The sequence below is a fragment of the Haemaphysalis longicornis genome, unplaced genomic scaffold (assembly GCF_048455015.1).
Source record: "Haemaphysalis longicornis isolate Haplotype H1 unplaced genomic scaffold, Haemaphysalis longicornis Haplotype H1 scaffold_3, whole genome shotgun sequence".
Classification (NCBI taxonomy): Eukaryota; Metazoa; Arthropoda; class Arachnida; order Ixodida; family Ixodidae; genus Haemaphysalis; species Haemaphysalis longicornis.
The window spans coordinates 154,477,116-154,501,784 of NW_027526335.1; the positions used below are offsets into that span (position 1 = coordinate 154,477,116).

At 49.1% G+C, this 24,669-nt stretch overlaps 1 protein-coding gene and 1 long non-coding RNA gene across 12 annotated transcripts in view; both read right to left on the minus strand.

Moving 5' to 3' along the window:
• Positions 1-6,035: 6,035 nt before the first annotated feature.
• LOC144173476 (uncharacterized) lies at positions 6,036-6,672 on the minus strand. 2 transcript variants are annotated; one of them, XR_013323288.1, is made up of 3 exons: positions 6,452-6,672; positions 6,268-6,346; positions 6,036-6,155 (listed from the first exon to the last, which is right to left on the minus strand). It is a non-coding gene; the product is annotated as an uncharacterized LOC144173476 (long non-coding RNA). The 2 variants fall into 2 exon arrangements; XR_013323287.1 differs by lacking the exon at positions 6,452-6,672 and having other exon boundaries at positions 6,268-6,433.
• Positions 6,673-13,274: 6,602 nt separating this feature from the next.
• Positions 13,275-24,669, minus strand: part of LOC144175148 (uncharacterized) — a 71,792-nt gene continuing 60,397 nt past the window's right edge. For 9 of the 10 annotated variants that reach the window (XM_077704227.1, XM_077704234.1, XM_077704233.1 and 6 more), the window contains 4 exons: positions 23,236-23,340; positions 22,051-22,164; positions 18,104-18,293; positions 13,275-14,313 (listed from right to left, as the gene is read on the minus strand). In XM_077704227.1, coding sequence (XP_077560353.1) covers positions 18,135-18,293; positions 22,051-22,164; positions 23,236-23,340 — 378 coding nt within the window. In that variant the 3' untranslated portion in view covers positions 13,275-14,313; positions 18,104-18,134. The remainder of the gene's footprint in view (positions 14,314-18,103; positions 18,294-22,050; positions 22,165-23,235; positions 23,341-24,669) is intronic. The other variant, XM_077704232.1, reaches the window with a different exon arrangement.

A 24,669-nucleotide genomic window follows, 5' to 3' on the forward strand; every position in this document is an offset into this window, starting at 1 on the left:
GTCCATTCGCGGGAAGCCAAGGCGTTGCAACACTTTGAACCGCTTCACTTGAGGTCGCTCCTGGCCAACACTAGGAGTCAAGGGGTGGCCGGTGATCGTCGAAAATCGTTATTAGAGTTATATCAGATCGGAAAAACTGTTCCGGTACGGTACGCGGTACCCGTTACTGGACAGTACCGGGAAGGCACGTTTTGAGAGTTATATAGCAGACCGTTACTGCCGGACATGCTATCGGACCGTATACCTAACTTTGACTGGGAACACCGCCTGGCGCCGAACTGGGTTACCGCCCAGCGTGAAGCAACAAAAAGTATTTTTTTGCAGTAATTCCAGATATTTGGGATTCAAACAGTGGATATTTGTAAACTTTTAAACCACTTTAAGGCATTACGTGAGTACTACGTGCTTATTTTGAGTGCTACACGGAGCGCACTAAGCCGAGCCTGACGAAGTTCGCGCGGCGCCAAATCTGCCGCGGCAGGACGCCGTATGTCCGTCGGGCAGGAATGTAGGGAAGACACGACGCCCGCCGCCGCGTCGCTACTCGGTTGCTATCGATGTGGCTGACTGAACCACCAGCTCCCGTATTTTACAATGCCACACGCATCGCCCGCTTCCCAATGGGAGAGAGTGGTACGCCTGCAGTACCCATATGTCGCAAGGTGAGGCCCCGAGCTTAAGACCCCAACTGAATTCCAGAGCAGCTTGTGCCTGGTTGCCAAGGCAACCGATTTTAAGCGCAGACCACTTTATGGGCTCGCCTTGTCGTAGCTCTCCAATGGTCGATGCGACTGCCGGAATCAGGGGGCGCAGCGAGATAACGGACCCAAGTACAGCCTGATGTACCGTCGTCAGGGGGTCACGCTGAGGCTTCGAAAACCACGCGGTTTGAAAGTATTAACCGTTCGAACCTCGTGAACCGCTGGCGCTTGTCTTACATCTCTCCGTTGCTTAGCGCGAAGAAAACTGCTGTACATTTCAGGCAAAATCTGTGTTTATAACCAGCAGCCCCCACGTTCATTTAGTTAGGAACGCTCGTTTGGTTGGTTTTTACGATAGTAAGCGGAAAAAGCGGCCGCGCAAGGAAAAAATGGCGCGTTCGAAATGATCTGATTGATTGATTGTCGGGTTTAACGCGCCGACGCAACGCAGGCGATGAGGCGCGCCGTAGTGGAGGGCTCCGGATTAATTTTGAACACCTGGGGATCTTTAAAGTGCGCCGAAATCTCGTACACACGCGCGTTTTTGCTTTTCGCCTCCATCAGAAAAGCGGCAGCCGCGGCCGGGAATCGAACCCGCGACGTCGTGCTCAGCAGCGCAACGCCTTAGCCCCTGAGCCACCGCGGCTTTTTTTTTTTATTATTATTACTGAGATACCGCGGCGGGTGCGTTCGATTAATGCCGCATAAAGGCTCAGCCGCATAAAGGCCAGCCGCATAAAGGCGCGGCTGGCCAGCCCCGCAAGAAAAAAAAATGGCGCGTTCGAAATGATGCAGAACGGCTCCAACCATTCTCTCTCTCTCTCTCTTCTTGTACCGACAAAAAACACTCAGCTGCCATTGCCATCACTGCTGGAGAGAGAAAACTGACAAGCAAAGCCTCATCCCTACCTAATTTCAGTTCTAAGTTGTAGTAGTACTTTTGTGCTGTTTGACAATCAATAACTTATTTGTGGTAAGGTTGCTGCAGACAAGTCCTCAGTCTTGCTAAACACAGAAGAAATGGATTTGAAGCATTGCACATCATAAGATCTGTTGCTAAAAGTACCAACTGAAGTACAATATTGTCCTGCGGCATGTGACAGCACACGTGAACTGTTCAGCATCTGTTGAATGCATGGCATTATACCAGCTTGAACGTGCCCCAGAAGGGATAATTTAAAAAAAAAAGTAACTTGAGAGGGCCCACATAAATAAAAATGCTTGGCACCAGGGCTAAGTGCAACTAGTTAGCATTTTCTTATTCACTACTTGAGGCCTGGATGTGTATTATTAAAGGGACACTGAAGTGATTTGTAAACAATGCGGGATTACGAGCGCAAACTGTAGTCCGGAGTCCCTGGGCCCTAGCTATTTCGACCACTCTGTGTGCGTTTACGCGAATTTATTTAGTAGAAAAATCAATTCGAAAATGCTGTCCTCCTCTCTTTACGATCGCCCATTTTCTGTGGCGTTTTCGTGTGACGTCAGCAGGAGAGGAGCTGACAATTGGCTGCGCTACTGCACGGCCGGCTCGCCGACCTTCCGCGACCGAGTCAGTCGGCCCACCGTTTAGTCCGCGCCGCCGACGGGTCGTCGCAATTCGCTCGATCAGTTGAACCTAAGCCACAACACGTTTGGGAATGGAAGAATGCGCCTTTCTTTACTTCGTTAGTTTGTACTCTGTATCTAGCTCCAAGTCAAGGTCGCTTCACTCAAGCGCTGTACAAGCGCACATGCGACGCTTCGCTGACTGGTACGCCAGTAGGAAAATATAAGGCCTCTTGAAGGGGGAGAAGAGTGAGCGAAGTCAATATAGGTATTAAGGAAATAAAATCAACTGATATTTTTACCGTACAGCGTAAAACTAGGGTGCGGGAAGCACTTTTTTGCGCTGGGCGAACAAGCACAGCGGTCAGCAGCACGACTACGCATCTGCGAACGCTTTTCCGTCTACGAAATGCAATTGCTAGACGTGAGCTATTGTGGAAACTCAGGGTACGCTTACTGCACGAGCGCAATACAACAAATAGTCACCTAAGCTGCTTGAAATGCCAAAACTAAATAAAAGTGTAAACATGTTGTACAATATATACCTTATATTACCAAGGTCAGCTGAGCCGGTATCGTGGTTTTCCCTGCAATATCTGTTTACCCTTTCCAGGAAGGCTTTGACGAACACTTTATTAGAGAGTCTGTTCCCAGTGCCGGTTTATCGCCAGCCTTACATTGGCCACCATAAGGACAGTGTTTTGAAGCGGGTCACACGTATGTGTCTTCCTCCAAATGCAAAAACGTTTTTCTTTAAGCTGCATACAGCAACACTACCAGTGAAAACATGGTTGCGCGAGAAAGGAATGTCTATTCCTTGGTCTGACAATTGCCGTTTATGCAATCAACCTGAAACCATTGATCATTGTTTTGTTTTGTGCCGGGATGCGGTGTTTTTCTGGGATGTGTTGCAACGAACTCTTAAAAAGGACATAGACATTACCCCTTATACAATTCGGTTCTTGCCTTTTAGAGATGTTACTGGAGTGCCCTATGATATATTTGTTGTGATCGGATTGTATAGCTTGTGGAAGTGCCGCATGACGGACAGGCACGCGGAACCCCCTCGCCCAACGAAGTCCATTTTTCGGGAGCAAACTGCGTTGGTGCGGAGCATTTATGCGGCGCAAAGTGACCCACCAGAATGGCTGCATCTGTTGGACGCGTGCGTCTGCCTGCCAGAGTTTTAACGAACGGCTAATTTTAGCTGCTGTGATATGCATCTTCTTGGATGACTCATAACTTTTGTAGGCTGTATTAAGGGTAGTTTTCCATGCAGTAAAGAAAAAAAAAAGGTATCGTGGCCTAGTGGTCTGGGGCGCTAAGTCTAGGTATGTCAACCCAAGTGTTTTGCCAGTCACAAGTTCGAATCGCCGCGGGCACATGCTTTTTTTTTTTATGAGGTAACTTTTTCGTTTTTCGCCGATGTTTTCTATACTGAGTTCACCTTTTTTGGGGCCGCAACGTTCATTGCTCCACGAACTAGTCCACAGAACTCGCGCAGGCTGGCACTGGCGCGCTAGCGAGTTCTCGTTGGCGTGCTGTTGCCATAAGCACCGACTGCTTGCGGGCAGTGGGCACAGCCCAGAATCAACAGACCCTTGGCCTGGTGCGAACACGCTTTTTACGATACAGGCATGAGCGAGGCAAGCTCCAAATATGGGGGAAAAGCGCATGCATTTGAGCGTCTGCGGGGACGCGGAGGGCGTTCATGCACTGCGTAGGCCTCAGATAATGAATGCTACGATTCCAAGCCGTCCTGGGAGGCTTATCTTATGCATTTTACAGCCGACAACATGGCAGAAGCGCGGTACTACGATAACTGGGATATTGAGAATGCCCATCCAACGACGCCATCGAATGTCAAACATGTTGTTTTACAGACCGAAAACGAAACCAAAACTTGTTTGATTGCCAACCTTGGGCATTGTCCAATCACGGCGCCCCCTCCTCCTAACGTCACAGCTTAGTTTGTGCGGCCGCCGCAAACCGCGCATGGTAGTTTTTCTTCTTTCGCGCTTTGTAAAATAATTACCGATTTGCCAACCAGATAAACGATGAAAAGTGTGCTAATTTGAGCCAGTCTACACAGTGCAAGCAAAAACGGGAGCTTGACAAATTCACTTCAGTGTCCCTTTAAGGCTTGGTTCCTACAGCTGGTAACAACAACAACAAACCTTTGTCCTGTGCGCAGCCGTACCTCGCACCGGGCTGCATGTCCCATTATCAGCTGGTTTAAGGTTTCAGACCAACGAAGTGATTAGCAGACAGATTATTCAGCATGGTAGTTACTACACCACCGCAATGGTGAGCATTACCTGCCTGCCTCACGACTCCGAACACACAATTATACCTTACGTCGCACAGGTTAACTCCGTTATAAAACACATGCCTGTGGTCTACGTAGCAGTCCGGTGCGAAATAAGTTATGCGCGCAGAATCGTTTGCAGTGGCTAGCTTAATTACGATGGGAGTGGTCATGCGCCATCCCAGTGCCCTCGTGTGACCGGCGTTAATGACTCTCGCCACGGCACTTAGGCGACGAAACGCCCAGCAGCCTCAACACGGCGCTCCAATAAAACACGGCGAAGACGTTCGTCGGGAACGCACTACTCTCGCAAATAGAGGCGGCAGAACTGATGCAGAGCGCCCGTGTTCACCGTCGCAACGTACTACGCGCAAATTAGGCAGTCGCACACACTCAGCGTCCCAATCATACGTTGCACACCACCGCAAGTGCCCTCCAGAAGTTCTTTGAGAGCACCCTCATCACAATCGCAAGCCAAACACCTATGCACCGCTGCAACGGCAGACAAAAATCACTACGAGAAGAGCGTAGCGAAATCACCGCACAACAGCGGCCATTTTTCTTGAACCATCACGTCACATCCGGCAAAAAGAAAAGGTCGCTTTCTTTGTTTTTTGATGTCTAGTTCACGCATGCGCAGTAATGCTCGTCCACCGTTCCTGAACGTCAGGTAGCCGCTTGTGTACTCAAGGTAATGCGGCCTTCGTAGAATACTCCATGCCAATACATGGCTTGCACAACGTTCGCGCTCGCCGCTTACGTAGTGTAGTTGGCCCACGCGCGGCGCGATGGTAAAGTAACACAAGGGCGATTAGGAACACAGTGAGAGCCTCACATGTGTCGCTCTCCGTCCACCCCGAAAATATTTCTACGGGTAATTTCTAAATATGGGCTGGTTTTTTTTTTCAGCCAAAAAAAAAAAAGGAAGTCGGGTTCGGATACATATACTGCAACGGTCGAAAGAAGTGAGCCTCAAATACATGTGATGAAATACAAGATGTCTAGCTAATGAGCTGCAGAAGAACGATCGTCACAATGATAATCATAACCATTTCTTTGTCGAATTCATACGCGGTATTGGAATGAAAGTGGGAGGATGAGTATTCACGTTCTGGAACCGCACATGTGGCAATAATTGATCGATTACCTTTGCGTAAATGCAAGTAGGGTGCCATAAGCCCGCTCCCAGCCGAAAAAAACCATTGGCCGACCCATTGGCGTTCCAATAGGTCGGCCAAATGGTCGGCCAATTGGTTGACCAATTGGTCGGCCAATAATGTTTTAGGCACCCATTGGCGTACCCATTGGCCGGCCAATTGGGCGACCTATTGGCCGACCCATTGGAACGCCAATAGGTCTTCCCATTGGCCGCCAACTTGTTGCACTTTTAGTTGGCTCATCCCACTGCCGCAGCCACTCCATCTGAGCTGCCGCTGCAGTGCGCTGGTTACCTGTATCACAAATACAAGAACTCTTGGAATGAATGAATATCTTTATTGCTCTGTTTGTATACACAGCATGCAGACAGTTCGTCGTTTAAGCAATTTTTCACAGGCCATTGTCCATGCCGTGCTCCGCTCGCCGCAGGCTTGCTGGACCTTCACAAAGTGAGTGGCAAAAGCGAACAATGGGTTAACTTTATAATTAACCGCAGTTTCGCGCATTAAAACAACAAGGCACTGAAATGTTGAGTGGCGTGAGCTCACGTACCTCTTCAACAACGTCCCGTGCATGGCGAACTGCGTTGGGCGGCGATGTCGCGAACCCGTCAGTCGTAACATGAACAGCCCTGAAATATATTTAGGCAGACAAATTAATTCTTAATAACACCGCTCACGCTATGAGGAGTGAAAATGGCAAGGAAAACTCGCATATAAACAGTATATATACTCACATAAACAGAGACACGCTTCCTTCGGTGCGAGGCTTAACGGCGATCAGCGTAAAGATGCATCTTGAAACACCCTGCTATGGGTGTGCGATCATCGTCGCCACTTCTTACACTCTTGCAGACCACCTTACATTTCCAATGCAGTCAGAGAAGACTGCGTGTGCAACCGACCAACACGCCTACAACCTACACCGCCAACACCACGTTGAATACCACTCTTCCACTGTCCGTCTATGGATTGGATCGGGGTTTTATTTCAAAACAATTTTGCTACTCGTGTTGGAAAGTTTTCATTATTGTTTGTTTGTTATGTTTTTTTAAGGACTTTATCTTGAATTTCTGATGGTAATATCAAAATTAATTGCCTCATAAATATACATCTGTAAAGGTTGAAGTTCTGAACATTTCTGAAGGTTTCAAATTAAGAGTGAGAGAGAGAATTCAATTTCAGCCAATTGATGTCGTAATTGAATACTATCCAAATACTATTCAAAATGGCTCCCCGATTGGGTCATCATGTTGGAGCAGTCAGTAGTATTAACTTTATAGTTGGAGCCAATGGGTCCAATTGGGCCAACTGGCCATCCTAATCGAGTCAATGGGCACAATTCGGATCGCTCCAATAGGGCGAATTGGACCCACTGGGTTTCCATTTGGACCCATTGGGATTCCATTTGGACCCATTGGGTGGCAAATTGGACCAATGGGTCGGCCAATGGTTTTTTTTCAGCTTTTACGTGCAAATTCGCAGCTGCAGCGTCGCTAGTGCGTCAACGTGCACCCCCCGAATAAGCTCAGCAGCCGGATCAACCATGACGCGGCAGTTCGCCCCTTCGGTGCTCGCACGGACGTCTTTCGTAAATCTTTTTTTCCCGATGTCATAGAAGCATGGAACAAATTGCCGCGACATATTGTTGAAAGTTCTGGCGTTAAAAAATTTGAATGTGCTCTTGATGTTTACTTCGCCGAGCAATGAATATGCTATTTTGTTATGTTCGAAGTTGCTGAAAGTGTCAATGTCTGTATTTGCTTTCCATATCTTATGCTTCCCTCTCTGTAATGACCCTCAAGTGAGGGTTTACAGTATAAATAAATAATAATAACACGTTGTTTTGCTGCAAAAGCTAAAACAATCCAAACAATCGATTTTCGTTGCTGCCGAAGCTACAAAATAGGTCGTTTTACCACTCGAACAGTGCTGCAAACGCGAATTCGCAAGTGAATTCGCACCATGCAGAACGGGCTATAGGCTATTAAAATCTCACCGAGAAACGCTTAGGAGAGTTCCCATCCATCCGGCGTATTGCTAGAAATGTGGAGGTATTCGCGTTTCTTTTCACGCCCTCGGGCGTCGCTAGTATTGGCGTTGTGGTAATGGTGGTGTGGTGAAGCACCGACCAATCGAAGACCTACGTCACAGCAGTTGGAGAAGACGAAGCGAGAAGCGACCGAATGGAGTACTGACACCAATTTTCGGCGTTAATATTATTGCACAGTTCGCTCCCTTTACTCAACAGAATACCCTGGCTGAAATTTGAGCGGCCTGCAACGCGAAGAACACACTTTAATTGGATCTCATTTATCGCGCCGACGGAGACGCGCGCTGAGCGGCATTCAGCAAATGGACATCAGCGTGACATCACCCCGTGAAAGCCAATTGAAGTGACGCGACAGCGCTCATCAAAAACTCGTGACGTCACTTCACGCGCGCGGCCCCGCGAGCGGCAAGCGGGCGCCGGCATTGGGCGCCGGCGCATTCACAAACGGGTGCACGTAGCCAAAGCCAACGTTACTAGAATAGTAACGTTGGCCAAAGCTAGAGGCATAACCGCTGCCCAGAAAGGCACTGTTGGCAAAAATGAAGTTACACACACGGGAAAGGAAGCGATAATATAGCCCGGGATCGCAATAGAAGTCGCTATCAGGACTTTTATTGAAAGCGGTCATCGAATTTCCGCCACAATGGTAGGCCTAGCACCTTCAGGCAGCTCAGCCGACGGCCGTTTAGCTCCGGCGGCGGCGCGGTCGAAACAGCGCCCCCACCGGCCTCCCCATGTTTTGACGTCCGCACAAAGCGGTGAGGTCACGCCGGGATTCTGTCATATGAGCCTTTCGGGATGAACGCGCGGGAATTTGAAACAAACGATTTTTAGGCCGTTCAATGTAATTAATTATCGCACGCTGAAGTATTTAAAGTGCTGTTTCGGGTTCTCCAGACCACTAAAGGGACCCAGAAAAGCTTTGTGAATGTGGCAATCAAATGCATTCAGGTGGTAGAATACATAACGGGGGATGTTTGAGCCAAGTGTGAGCCTCATACGTTGTACGGATAATTTGTAAACAATTTCTGAAGATCGCCTTGCTCAGCCGATGAGCGCGCCGCCGCAGCGAGCCGACCGCGGCTGACGCAACGGCGAAGCGCCCCCCTGATTCGGCCGATCGTCGGTCGCCGGCAACGTCACTGCCAGTGGCTTCCGGTTGCTCTTCCTCCTTCCTGCGCGATCCCGAGGCAAAGGCGGGTCTGCAGCGATTGACGCGTGCCTAGGCGCAGGAATGTAGCTAGCAGAGAACGGAAGTCGAGCGTCGCGATGTCACATGGCTATTCCCAATGTTTCCAGCTGCTTTGAAAGAAGCAGAGAGGGAGGAGGAATCTATCGGCAAGGGGGGAGAGGTGCACTTAATTGCTTCTGGCGCAGCTAATACTGAATGTAGATCAATAATTCCAACGGCATTGCATCGCTATATTGGTACTACGCGATAATAAAGGCCTTTTGTACCTTTTACAAAAGGCTTTTCTGGGTTTTTTTAAGCATCAATAAAAGCAATAAAAGTGTAACATTAAATTTTCGTGTCACTTCTCAACCAAAGGGAGAATGGGCTCAAAATACAAGAAAAAGTGAACACTCCTAAGATGGCGTTACCGGTTGCACAAAAAAGGTGGTCCCAGCCTCTCCCTAACTTCCCTTATCTTCATGGTGGAATAATTTACAAATGGTGGCGCCAGTACACAGATAGTGGTGAATAGTTGTACCGAGACGACACACACCGGTATCTCAATATTGAGATACATGTATGTCGATATTCATTACACTAGTAAGGAGCAGAAAAAAAGTATAGTGCTGTTACCTTAAAGGATCGAGTACCCTGCGAAACTTCTTGAAGGGTGCATCCCGGCGCTGTTGCACCGCGCATTCACTGTGAAAAGGGCGACGTCGCCACGAGTATTCTGGTGACAGTCATCCTGAAAGGCGCATCACGTTACTGTGGCGTCACTCGTCCTGTCGGCGGCTTGTAACATACTCTCTAGAGCATAAAGTCGTTCGTACCAAATTTCACAGTATACAGGAAAGTCTGGCACCGCAATCAGGTGCCGCCATGGGACTGCTGGAAAAGGTTACATTTTTACTTCACCTGCCTTTCAAATTCCTGAGCTTCGTGATTGACAACTCTTTTCCCGACGGTGGCTCGAGTTTCTTTTCTACTAGAGCGAGGCACGACGCTCCCTATGCACTACTTTGGAGCAAACAACAGCTGCTTGCTTTCTTGAGATGCTAGTGTGTTGCTTTTTTTCGGGCCGCTGTTAATTCGCGGCAAAGAGCCATAGGAGCTCTCAACAGATGGAGCGAACGCGGGTTAGGGGAAGGGGGAGCGGAGAGGACCAGCATGGGGGGGAGAGAAGGGGGTGTTACAGGCACGGGTGGCAGAAAACTACTGTCTTTCGATGACATTTGCAGCAAAGAAGCAGATACGCGGCCTTTTTTTGTATTATTTCAGTTGAAAATTCAAATTATGGGGGCTTAACTCACCGCGGCTGTGCATGCACCTGGGCCACGAGGGCTCTGGATTACTTTTGACCACCTGGGGATTACTCTGGATTACTTTTGACCACTTTTGACCACCATCTCATGGCTATAACTAGGAAGGAGGAGGAGGAAAAACTTTATTTATCCCATCCGTTGAGTGCAGTCACTCTGGACTAGTGAGGGGTGTCCTCAGTCCAGGACACCCTGGCTGTGGCCGGTTCCGTGCCCTATTCACCAGCCGAAGCTGGGAGCAGGGGTTGGAGCTGGTCAGCGCCACCGCCCACTGTGAAGGGGTAGGGTTGGGATTGGGAGGGAGGTCTGGGATGTTCGGGCCTTCCCACACTGATGTGGGGCAGAAGAAGCACTGAGGGGAGAATTGGGTGGGGAATATTTTGTGCCAGAGGGTGTTGTGGGGGAAGGTGCTAGTTTGGATCTGGCGAAGTATAGCTCCTTGGTGAGTTGCTTATGTGGGGGAGAAAACTGTCGGTGGGATAGTCGGTAGTGAGAGAGGATGTCATTGTATGTTAGCAGGGGTTGGGGCGTATAGTTAATGGAGCGACTTTGACGTTTAACCGAATCTATGACTCATGTGACTACCTCATGACTATAACTAGAAAGCAATTTTTAATTCGCCCCACGTGATTCCCCTCATCGAGACCTTTGATACCTCACAAGACCTAGTGGCATCATTTTGACTTTTAACCCGAATCGATGACTCACGTGACTATCTCACGACTATAACCTGGAAGCAATTTTTAATTTCTCCCACATGATTCTCCTCATTAAGACCTATTTGATACCTCACAAGCCCTAGTGGCATCACTGACTTTAAACCCAATCACTCACGTGACCATCTCATGGCTATAACTAGGAAGCGATTTTTATTTTAATTTGTCCCCCATGATTCCCCTCACTGAGTCCTTTATTGTGATACCTCACAAGCCCTAGTTTCATGACTGACGTTTAACCGAATCTATGACTCACGTGACTATCTCATGACTATAACGAGGAAGCATTTTTTAATTTGTCCCCCATGATTCCCCTCACTGAGTCCTTTAATGTGATACCTCACAAGCCCTAGTTTCATGACTGACATTTAACCGAATCTACGACTCACGTGACTATCTCATGACTATAACTAGGAAGCATTTCTTAATTTGTCCCACGTGATTCCCCTCATCGAGACCATAGAGTTTCATACTTCTACTAGAGGGAAATCTGCCGCTGCAGACGCGGGCCGCAGTGGGTGGCGTCATTGCCGCTAGCGATGTTCCTCGCCTGGGCTCCTGGACACTCCGCCATCCCCAGCAATGAAGCGGCTCATGCCGCGACTCACGATTTGGTACACCGAGCCATTGCCGACGGTGGCCAATGTCTACCCCCTCAAGATAAACCCCACGCACTGAGCGGCTACACAGAGATTCTTTCACATTACAAGCAAACTCGCCGCAGCCTCCCACCACCACACTGGCGCCTCTCCAGAGAGGAAGCTACAACTTGGCAGCGTCTCCAAATACCTATCCACATCCCACCCGCCTCCACCTCATCTTCCCCACCCAACAACCTTCCCTCTGCGCTTACTGTCCCCAGCCTGGCACCCTCTACCACATCATATGGGAGTGCCAACGAACTCCAGACTTGCCCCCCCTTTCCAACCCAACCGTCAAGCAGTGGAGGGCTTCCCTGGCCAGCCCGGACCCGGATGTCCAGCTTAAGTTGGTGACCCGAGCAGGGACGGCCAGCCGAAGTCAAGGCATCCCGGACTAGGGACGCCTTCCACGGAGCGAGACCCGCACATCAGCCTCTGCTGGAGAAATAAAAATATTTTTTCTCTCTCTCTCGCCTACCTGGCTTAGCTAGCCATATAGCTTTTTTTTTTGTCTCGAAGCGAAAATCACCCAAAAAGGGTAACATTTTTTCTTGTTATCGTGCATGAAGCTTGTATACATAATCACTGACAAATTAAACTTTTTGGGTGTTCAATTTTATAACAAAGCAATTTTGATGAAGCTGCTACAGTAATATAGAGCCACTAGATCAGGTAAGCGTAGCTTATTTAGTGGCTCTACAGTAACAGTGTCGGTTTTTCGCAGCCAGAGCCAACTTTTCAGCAGGGTCATGAGCCATGCCAAGGACAAGTGGAACGTGCCTGCCCTGTACATGACTGAACGCTTGAAGCGCGGGTTCCCCTAAACAGTGGCGCCAGATTTCCCTCTAGTGTATATTAAAATGAAACTATGATCGAAACCTTCAATTTGATACCCCACAAGCCCTAGTGACAGCAATTTGACTTTTAACTTCACCATTGCCTAATGGACAATTACCCTAAAATGGCAATATGAACGCGCGTCGTGCGGACCTAATTTCTGGCAAAAAAAATGTGCGTGTCAAATAGCATTACCACGGTAACGAGCGATTGCACTGTTAAACAACAAGGAAACCCGCGTGCTCCGCATGCACACGCCAGGGGCATGTCTCCACCATTTTTGCGATTTTCACCCACAGGTGACGCTGTTGAACGGCACCAGCAGCGCCACCTGTCCTATGTTCAGGCCCCTATAGGCTGCACCAATTCTGATTGATTGATTTGTGGGGTTTAACGCGCCGATGCAACGCAGGCGATGAGGCGCGCTGTAGTGGAGGGCTCCGGATTAATTTTGACCACCTGGGGATCTTTAACGTGCACCGAAATCTCGCACACACGGGCGTTTGCTGCACCAATTCTACTCATCTTTTCTGAACAGGTGACAGTCAGCCCACGGTATCCTCTATGCTTTTTCTCTGCCAGACATTTTGAGAGCTTAACCTGAACACACATTGGTGCCTGGTAGTAAGAGGCACGAGCACTACCCAACGAGCACTACCCACAAAAAATTCCTGATGGTTGGCATCTGTTAGAGTCAGTCAAAAGAAGGCCAGCCATGCCCTCTAGTCCCTACAACATACAATTTAAGAAGGGACAAACTTCAATTTGGAGCACACAACACATCGGCTGCGCCCAGCACTCAGTCACGCAACGCATGTGTAAGCAGCCATCAGCCCAGTCCTTTATTCTTCAAACTCAATAGACAACAAACAACATAAAAGGGAACAAAGCTCTCTCGTCGCACTGTCAACTCCCAGCACTGTTTGTACACTATCTGAGACTCCTTGCTTCTTCACGAGTGGCAAGAAAAGAAAACAAGAAAAGCTTGAAGCAACACTTTGACCCTGTGCCTGGCAAACAATTTGTTACTGCGGCTGCTCAAAAACACTCACAAACGGCAACAAAAAGTAATAATAATAATATACCAAACAGTGTATGTAGGAAACGTATCTCATAATAGCAATATACCTAGTTGTGTGCAAACGCTTGGGAATGACTACAATCACATCTGCATAAATGCCCAGCTGAACAAAAGGCTCAAATGAGTCGACGCATTGAGCCCTGACCCGCTTGTGGCTGGCATTATCACAATGAAGAGACACCAGGTGAAGGTCCCAGCCACTCCTGAGGGTGATTACGAGGGTGGCGTGAGTGTGATCAAATGGCTTCCTAGGTCAAAATGAACGTGTACGCGTGAAGGTGCTCGCAATCATACTGGTGGTCAAAAGAGGGGAGTACAAAGAAAAAGCACGCGGGACTGCGAAAAGAGCATCTTTGGGATGCATAGCAAAACAGGGCAGTGTAGAAAGAGTAAGTGCATGTTGTGTGACCCTTAAAATCTAGCGCAGAGTGCAGCACACAGGTACACACGAAAAAAATAGTCAAAAAAGTCGTCACACGGAGAGTACAACCGAGGTCTTGAAAGTAACACAGTCGAACTGACTTGTCTGGCAGGTACATTGGAACAAAAAAAAAGTTTCACACGGGGAGAAAAGCTGTAGACCAAAGTGTAAGTGTCTGTTTTATAAGAAAACGAGGCAGTTGCCCTCCAAAAAATGTATGGCACTCGCACACGAGCAACTCTTCCTCCCCTGTCAACCCCCCCAAAGGAAAAAGCAGTGCATAATGCAATTGCATAAACCAAGGCGCTCTGCAGCCATTTGCCTTGGCCAGTTCACAGGTGCTGCCATGTGGACCTGCAAAAAGAGGAAAGAAGAAAGAAGACCGTACAACAGTCAGTCCGTACAAGGAGGAAACCCGTGTTGCCACAACACCTCTTAGAATCTGCAAACGCTATTTTCTGTAGATTGAACTGAAAACAAAATTCGAACAAGAACTTGGGGGGGAAAAAAAATTGAGTGAGCCACCCCTCCGCTACAATTTCGGCCATCTTTGAGCAGTGGGAGCCCGTCATCTCATTAGCAGGGGTGAGACAGCTGAATCAAATTTTGGAGCAGTTTTTGGAGCAGCGAAATCTCGATTCTAAAGCAGAGTAACCTTGATTTGAGCAAAAGAACGACATTTATTATGTCACTTTAAGAGCTTCAAAAATCAAATTTTTGGCAAACTCAAGGGGGCGGAGTGTACTTTTTAATCTGTTTTGAATGTTGATTGATTGTAGGGTTTAACGCGCCGACGCAACGCGGGCGATGAGGCGCGCCGTAGTGGAGGGCTCCGGATTAATTTCGACCACCTGGGGATCTTTAACGTGCGCCGAAATCTCGCACACATGGGCGTTTTTTGCTTTTCGCCTCCATCAGAAAAGCGGCCGCCCCGGCCGGGAACCGAACCCGCGACCTCGTGCTCAGCAGCGCAATCTGTTTTGAATGTACATAACACTGAAACAGCCTTTCAATAAAGCTTTTCCTACCAGAGCATCACAACGTACGAGCTGCACTACCTTTTTACAAACCATTTTTAAATTCTTAGGCTCTATGCATAGATAGCGTGGAGTGCCGTTGAGAATATCGAATTGAACAACTAAGTAGTAAGGCATTTTTATTATGTAAATGCCAAAATTATTTTTTGTAATCCCAGGCTGGGCTTTATTATGCGCAAGTGTAGAGCCACGGCATAAGTTGCGCAAAGTGAGGTGACAGGCGTCGCACCCCACGAGCCCTCCCATTTCAATCCCCAAGGTGCACGTTCACTACGATCGTAATTTGAGTAACATTGGTACGTTTAGCCGCCTCCCTCTTGGCATTAAATTTCACTTCAGATAGATGAACCATTACTACTAGCCTGCAATAATAGCCCTTCCTGCTATCGGACCCTGCTTGAACATTTTGTGGCGATGTAGCCTGCGCCACCACTTCTGCAGTGTTGATCGTCCCATTCCAGCCGCTCGCAAGCTCGCTGTGAAAGGCAGCAGTAACTCGGCGTTTTATAACACCGCAGTGAGTCCGAAATTTCACCACAAGCACGTACCGCGCCTCACACTCAAGTCCGAAACAGGGCGCATTCGCGGGCATCACGTTGTTTTTGATGAACTCCCGTCTTTCGAGTCGCACAACTTCTTGAACAGATCGAATGATGAAATGTAATCCCAGCCACCCCCATAACCAAACCCACGGTAGAAATCAGCGAACAGCACTCTGCCTGAACCACAAGTAACTGCTTCGCCCGGCGGCCATGTTTTCCAATCTTCACCACTCCAGGATGACACGCCACCAGTGATGTCGATCCGGAGATACGGCGTTCCGAAAATTGTTTTTTCATCAACTTGCACAAATAGTTTGTCACCTCAGTACACAAGCATTTTTTCTACAGGACTTTGCAATGTTTTTCGATGGGAAATCTTTAAAAACTCACAGAATACAACATGTGCAACCTGACATTGTGGCTAGCAGGGGTGAGACAGCCCAAACAGATTTGGGAGCAGTTTTTGGAGCACCAAAATTTCGATTTTGGAGCAGAAGAATCTTGATTTGGAGCAGTTAGGGACATTTAATACATCGTCTTCTGAGCTTAAAAAATCATTATTTCAGCAATTTGCAGGGTCAAGTGCACATTTCAATCAGTTTTGAATACACAGAACACTCAAACAGCCTTACCTGAAACAGTTTTTAAGAGTATCACAAAGTACTAACTGCACTACCTTTTTCCTAACTGGTGATATTGTGTTGCGCCTGCACGCAACACTGACAAAATTGCCGTTCACATTAGAGAGTTTTAGCAGTCCGTCTGTTCTGTTGGTTACTTTGTTACCGGGTTCACCGGACCGGTATGCGCCTGCGCGCGCGGAAGGGCGAGGAGGCGCGGACAAGGCGAAGGCAGGTCCGCGGAACTAATCCCCCTACGGCTACGAATGCCCAAGTGCCCAGACGAGTCCCGGTGAGCACGGTAACTACGTACACGACGGAACAGACGAACTGCTAAAACTCTTATCAAATTTAAGGGCTCCGCAATTGTGGCGTTTTTTTGCTGTTTTAATGCTAAAGTTATTATTTTTGTAATCCCAGGCTGCGTTGTACAAACGACTGTAGTCACGGCAACAGTTGAACAGCTTCGAGCTAACGGCCGCATAGCCAAACCAGCCTACCCGTTTCAGTCTCCGGGGCACAGGTTAACCCTATGGTCATTTGAGTAGCGTTATTGTTTAGCCACCTAGATTTTGGCATAAAATTTCACTTTGCATACATAAAGTGTTATAGTCGCGTGCTATGGCAACCGTGTAGTCCTGCAGCTATTGGGCGCTGCCTGAACAGGTCGCGGCGCCGCAGCAAAGCCCGCAACTTTCGTGTCGACCGTTCCATCCCCGAGGCTCGCAATCGCGCTTCGAAGCAAAGCAACACCTCAGCATTTTACAACAGCACAACCAGCCAAAAAATTCACTTCACGAACCCGATTATAGACGCGCGCACCGCGTTTCGCACTCAAGGACAAACCACGCCGAAGTCACAGGCCCCACATTTCAATGAACTTTTTTTCGAGCCGCCCAACTTCCCGTAATCTGGCACCAACCTCAAACCACATCCCCGCGTTAACGTCACTGTTCAGAGCTACAACAGATAGAATGAATAGACTGGAACCCAGCTGATAGCGTAAAATAAACCAGGGAAAATATCGGCGATACGCACTGAGCACGTTGGTAGCAGCCAGATCAGGCGGCGGCCATGTTTGTTGCCACAGCGATGCCTAATCGAGAAGGCCGTTTCTGCGAACCCGGACGGAAAGCGAATCGAGTTTTAGAAGCTATCGCTTGCTTCGTTTCAGTCTTTCTATTTGAGCCATTTCTGCGTTTGCGATTGACCGACGATAAAAGCGGTGACCGGGATGCGGGAGGCTTTCGTCCCCGCCGAAACTGACATGAGCATCAAAATCCGTGCCGTTGAGGCTCTTCTGGAGCAGTTTGGCGCAATTTTCGCCATTTTCGTGCTTTTGGAGCAGCTTGGCGCAGGAAAATGGAATTGTATCAGAAAGGCGCAATATGCGCAGCTGTCTCACCCCTGGGCTAGTGAAAAAACTAACCCAGGGACAATTTTATGCGGGTTTTTTATTGAATGATCAATCAACTGAACCTTTACAAACACCATCACATCAGGGGTGCTAGAAAATTATATCGTCACAGTAAGCATTTTCCCCACTGGAACCGACAGGAGCATTAAAATCCTTGGCTCTCGGACTTTTTTGGAGCAGTTTGGGGCAATTCTTGCAATTTTCAAGCTTTTGGAGCAGCCTGGCACAGAAAAACAAATTTGTTTCAGAACTGCACAATATGCGCAGCTGTCTTACCCCTGCATTACAAGAGCAGGCCACCCCCACCATCACCTGCGGGAGGTAGCACGAGGCCTTTAGAGCAAAAGAATTCCCCCCCCCCCCCACCCGATTTGCTCCCTACACTCAGCCGGGAGGAGGATTCCGCAAAGCTTATGCATGGGGAGATACATTTCAAGGACTCTCTCCACTAAAGGCTCGAGTGGAGGAAGGACTCAGAAATACCAGCGCATGACAAGGGTCCGCGAGAGAAGAGGAAGCAGCACTCACCACCGCACCCCGAAGATGACTAGAGGGCCAGCTAGCAGCAGGGCAGCACGGGGGGAGGCGTGTGAGGGGGCTTGCTGGTCAGGAGCTCGACCAGGGTGTCGTTGACGGAGACCAGCTCCCGGGTCTGCTCGTGCCGCTTGAACAGCTCCACCAGGGGGGGCTCCAGCTGGGACGCCGGCTCGGAAGCCTGCTAAGGGGGGAGGGGGCAGAGACAATCACCCAGGGCGGCCCAAGGCGGGCAGGTCTTTGGCAGGCTCACAGACTTCTCGCTTAACACAGGCAAGTGAAAGCCTCTCCGTTTACACGCGGCTCCTGGCAGAACACTACAACACGGCTTAGCGTCCTTAGTGTCCTCACTGATGCCGCTGTGCGCCAATACACCCTACAGGAAAGCCAACTTTCTGCAACGACGATGAATACACTCGAATCTCACTACAATGAAGTCTGCTGCAACGAAATATTTCCAATTCCCCGTCGCTAGCCATAGAAGTCAATGCAGCAAAGTCCTCGCCACAACGAACCATTTGCCTCTTTTGCTTTCGCTTCAACGAAATTTTCGATGATTTGGGCTGGGTTTGAACAATTATTTCACAATAAAATAAGCATAGCGCCAGCTACCTGTAACTGTTTATATATTCAGGACGCTTAGTTTCACCAAAAACATGCGCGGTGCGCCCACACTGCCACCCAAAACAAAAACAACCTCATAGGTGGACGCCATTGTTTGATGGTGATAGCGATGCAGCGGGCTGTCTTTACATGAGGCGCAAGCCAGGTTCGCCAAGCCTGAGCTATAGCCAATCCGTGTCCAGTTGAAATCGCGCAAATGTGCTCTGCTGCTGGCGCCGCGCTGTCATGTATGTGTTGCGAGCAGCTGTCCTTGCAATTTTGCTTCTACAATTCTTCAAAGTCAAAAGCATAAATAATGTTTTCGTGTTTAGTCTTGAACCCACGTCATCCTATCTGAGTCGCGAGCGCACGGTCGCGATAAATGCAAGGGCACGCGGCTTGCCTGCTGCCGAGCCCAGTCAGAGGATAAGATAACGGCCAATCCTGCCACAAGAGAGGGGCCTAGCAGCTATCTGCAAGTAATTTTGATTTCTTCAACTCTCCCCTCCTCCTCAGTATTGCGCTCTTGGCATATTGGTAAAAAAACAGATAACCATAAGTATTTTTGTTATAACACGACGTTACTGCGCGTCACTCCTTTTTCTAAACATTGTATTATGCTGCCAATGATGCGGAAATATCCGGGGCTATTTTTCTTGCCCTTCCGTGCTGTGTTGGGGCAGATTTCGCCTCAACGAATTTTCGCTTCAACGAAATTTTTTGCACTTTTCATCGATTCCGTTGTAGCGGGATTCGACTGTAATCGTGGGTGGAGTGAAAGAAGGAAAAACTCGTCTCGTCGCAGGAATCGAACCTGGGTTCCATGTGTTGTGAAGCCAGCGTCTATCCAATTGCTCCACTTCGACATGGCCGAAGGGAATGCCAAGCAGCACATACACCCCAAACCCACATGTTAGGCCGACGAACTGCACACCCACCAGTCTCTGTGGGTATTCTAGAAGAGTGGTGGTGCGTACCTCCAGAGTAGCAGATACAAGCAGTGCGGGATTGGCCAACCAAAGGATCCACCATGAGAGAGCTTCGCATTCAACCATCGGCGTCATTAGACGATGGGATGCACGATTTCTTTTTAAAGACAACAGTCTTTCTTGGGCTATTGAAATGCGAAAATTCCGATTTGTATGAACATCTGTCTGCCTGTCCATATGTCCCTTGATTCAGCCACCGGGCCAAAAGTCAAAAGAATTTCTCAACGACACGTTTATTTAGGCAAAACATTTCCAAACTACCAGATCTGGCGGCAAATGCTCATACTTGTCAACACTGTTGAGAAAAAATAAACATTAGGACCATTTCAGGCAAACAATCAACACAGAAGTTATATTTGCATTCTTCTCCTAATTGAAAATACACGACTGCTACATTTTTGCTATGGCAAATAAAAAAATACGCTTTGCAAAATGTTTTGACCCAAAAATAGCAAAATCTCTTGTGGATCCTTCGGGGGATGGCATTCCAAAACTCCAACAATAACAAAGGGTTCCAGTAAATGGCGCAAGCAGTGGAACGCAGCAAAGTTGAACTGGCTCGGGTAAGCCTCCACAGTGTTTTTAATGGGAGGAGTAAAAAGGGAGGGGAAGAGCATAAGAGGTGGGCAGGAAAGAGAAGAGAGGCATTTGATTGATTGATTGATTGATTGATTGCAGGGATTAACGCGCTGACGCTACACAGGCGATGAGGCGCGCTGTAGTGGAGGGCTCCGGATTAATTTTGACCCCCTGGGGATCTTTATTGTGCACCGAAATCTTGAACGCATGGGCTTTTTTGCTTTTCTTCTCCATCAGAAAAGCAGCCACCGCGGGAGAGGCATTTACGCGGTAGTAGGGGCGGAACGGCAGAAAACTATCGTCTTTCAACGACATTTGCAGCAAAGTGAGCACATACGCAGCCAATGTTTACAGGCTGAAGAGCACTCGCGTACACAAATTCACGAACACTTGCTCGGCAAAGACCCGTTTCAACTCATAAATGTAGTCCAATCCCGCAATGACAAACTGACAAGACGTGCGAAAAATTTCTCTTGCGTGCTGTTCTCCTCACCAGTTCACGTGCATTTGTGCTGGATGTGGGCAGCTCAGAACAGGTAACGCTCCAGACAACGAGTTAGCAAAATTGGTTGCTGCCAGTTCTAATTGACGATTGATTGTAGGGTTTAACGCGCCGACACAACGCAGGCGATGAGGCGCGCCGTAGTGGAGGGCTCCGGATTAATTTTGACCACCTGGGGATCTTTAACGTGCGCCGAAATCTCGTACACACGGGCGTTTTTGCTTTTCGCCTCCATCAGAAAAGCAGCTGCCGCGGCCGGGAATCGAACCCGCGACCTCGTGCTCAGCAGCGCAACGCCTTAGCCACTGAGCCACCGCGGCGGGTGCTGCCAGTTCTAGTGCATGCTAATGCGATCCACTTAGGGGACGGACGAAACCCTGCCAGTCATGGAGAACTTTCAGCCTGTGAGGAGGGCATACATCCATTAGGGATGGGGAAGCAGGTGGGGCCCTCTGGGCGTGGTGCGTATCTGTGTGTGTGGTACGGGGAGACTTGGAGGAGTCGCGGAGTGAACGAGCATGCGAGTGGCGTTGTGTACAGCGAGAGTCCGAATAAACCCTGACAAGCAGAAAGTTTCGAAATACAGGAGAAGTGCAACAGCCGGGTGTCAATGATGGGAGAGACGCCGCCAGCTCTGCTGTTGCACCAGCCTCGTACCAAAAGTGCAAGCTGCGTCAATCTTATTTCCTCATGTGCCAGTGCGGCATGGGATGACCCCAGATTCACTACAAATCATTTGGTGTTGACTTGGCTACGCGAGCAGAGGCTGCAAGTGGGGATAGCACAAGCCCATCAACAGCCCCGTGTCCGGTCTCCCGTGTCAGCCCGTACAGCGAACACTGAAGTTATAATCCAAGCCCACCATGCCTATTGGCCAAGATAAACCCTGTAGGCGAGATGCCGTTTCCCTGTGGGTACAAACCCGGCATTTCTTGTGCGCAACCAGCACCATCTACTGTTTCAGTTGGAACACTCCTATTCTTTTATGCAACTGCTAAAAGAACCCTGCTGTTCTGACCCCATAGCCTAGGAGTAGAATCTTGTGTTTTGCAGTGAACGATCTGGGTTTGAGCCCAGCAATATTTTTTTTCACGTAAAATGTTCCCGTAGCTCAATCCTGCGCATTATTTACGCAAATAAAACTGGTTTCGTATCTTTCAGGTCGGTTCCGATGTGGGGCACGGCATTTAGTTAAACGTTTTCCACTGAACCAGCAGCCCCAGGCTTGTAGCTGTCTCAGGAAAGCATTGTTCCCGAGGCCTGCTTACCCTGACCAGCAACTCGGCCTTCTCTCCGACCAGGTCCAGCAGCTTGTTTGAGACCTTCGCAGTCCAGGTGATCCCGTTGGCCTCGGTCGCGCCCCGCAGCCGGCACTTGACGGCCTGCACAACAGAAGACTTGATCCTTTCTTCCGCCCCCCTTATTTTGTCTTTTCTGAATTGACTCAACAACTAATGCAAATTCTTGCCAATCCACCCAAATGGCTATGCACCATTTTTATGGGCCACCACCGCCACCACTCACCACCCAGTCCGGGGAAGAGAACAGCAACTGGAAGGGTAGGTGGGGGGCATTCACGTACAACATCGTAAGCCATGGTGTAGCGATGTGGCAGTTGAATGGGCATTGGGATATGGAGCGATACCCCAAGCCCCCTTGCTGCTACCACTGTGCTGGCAGGCAGCTTGTGCCCTGTGCCACTGTTGAGCATGCCTCGCTCTGTCTCGGCATTCTCCAGGGGTGCCTCTATGCCCCACTGCTGTTTCCTTTCTTCCCCCTCGCCCCTTCTGCAGCAAAGGTGCCCGTTTCAGCTGACAAGCCGCGTGGACAGGGCCACTCTTCAAGGACAGGGTGCAGCTGACACACCCGCAGTGGCAGCGCGCTCCTTTAGAGCATCCAATGCCGCCCTGCCCTGTTGTGTTGATAGCGGCAGCGTTGTGTTGATTTTGTAGCCCCACTACTGCAGTCGAGAGAGAAATGGCGCTACGCCAACACTGAAGCTGTCCCCATCTAACAAAAGGGCAGCACAAGGACTGAATGCCCCCAGGGCAATGACGCTGGGGAGGCAGACTAGCTACTACCTCGCACAACGGCACCCTGGGTAAGACTGCTGCAATCCACAAAAGATCAGTAGCGAGTGAATTCACCCTGAAACATGCCAAACACTGCGCAGTAGTAGAAGCAGCAGTGGCAGTAGTGCCTTACAGCGAATAGGGGGCACCCTTTGTGGCTGCTGACAGCAGTTTCTAATGTCACAGATGGAAAGACAGACCTGTTAGACAGCCCCTGATACAGCTAGCACAGAACACTTGTTAGCTCTGGCACGGTTCGCTCCCCTTTCTAAAGAACTCGAAAGAACGAGAACCTCCTGCAATAAGCACCCGTGGCAAGCTCGAGGCCACAGAGGTTGGCTAGGGGAAAAAAAGAAGAGGAAGGGTGTGATGCACACATACCTGTCGGGGCAGGCGAACCACGAGATCCCCGAGGCAATCAATGTTGCGGAACTCCGTGAGGAACACCTGCGCTTCATTGCCGTAGTCCACAAACAGTACTTCAAACTGCATTTCATAAAAAGACGAGGGACAATGCAACGCATTAGATGGGGTGAAAACACAACCTGCGGAGCTGAAGACCACAAGCACATTGTAAAACGAAGAGGAAAAAAAAAAAAAAATCTAAATATGTATTGCCATCCTGACACAGTCTACACTCGTTACAGTGGATCCAGCAACAGCAAACTTCCAGTTACAACAGACCATTTACAGTCAAACCTCGATATATCGAACACGGGTATATCGAATTATTGCCTATAGCGAACACTTTCTATATCACGCGGAAAATCACCTGCATTTTCTATTTTTTATTTCGAACTGGGACGGACATGAAATGGGTATATCGAACTCCGACACCACAGACTGACCAGACCGCTCGCGCTCTGTTGTATACTGCGAGCTACCCCGCAGTACACTCGAGGATAGTGGGGGCGCGATGGGCGTTCCCGACTGCTGCGCATCGGTTGCACCGAAGCAGAATTGGACTGTGCAAAAGAAGAATGCGAGCTTGAAGAAACCTGGGGCCAGCTGGAGCGCTTTGTTGGTGCTGAGCCACGAAGCATGTGCATTGATCACTTTGTTGGCGGTGACGACAGCACCGGAACGACGGCGGAGTTGATGGATGTGGAGATACTAGCGGAGCTAGGTTACTACTGAGCGCACAAACGAAGACGCTGCCGAGGTTGTGCCCGCAAGCGCTGATAGTGCCCTGCTGCCGACTTCGACCGAGGCTCCAGCGGTTTTGGCCTTACCGCACCGCTACAGCAGCGCTATAGAAGGCACCGGCCTGTCGCTTGTGGAATGTTGAGAAAGTCGTGTATAACACGCCAGGCTACCCCGCTGCAGTACTTTAAGCCAAAAGAACAAATACTTTGAAGCACCAAGTGAGTATTTACTGCCCAATTCGTTCATTTATTGATTTGTACCAGTTTATGACGCATTTTTTACGTAATTTTATATATCGAATTCTGGTTATAACGAACTATTTTGCGGGTACTGCGCTGTTTGATATATCGAGGTGTCACTGTATGTTGGTTTGTCTGGTCCCCATGCATTTTAAACAAAGTCTACTCCACTCATAACGCACCCAGCTAGAACTATCGGCTACAGCAGACTTTTGCAATATGCTTTTTCTTTTAGTTTGGCAGCCGGCCAGTGGCCTTTTTTTTCGAGCGACCAGGGGTAGCTGATTTCGCTGTCGGATAAATTAAGACCGCAGTCGAACATGGGGAAAAACAGGCCGACATCGCCAGAAGTACAGGTTCGTCTAAGCAGGCGGTCCGCTCCACCGTCAAGAACAAGGCCACTGCCGATAAACGCGGCTCCGTTGAGATT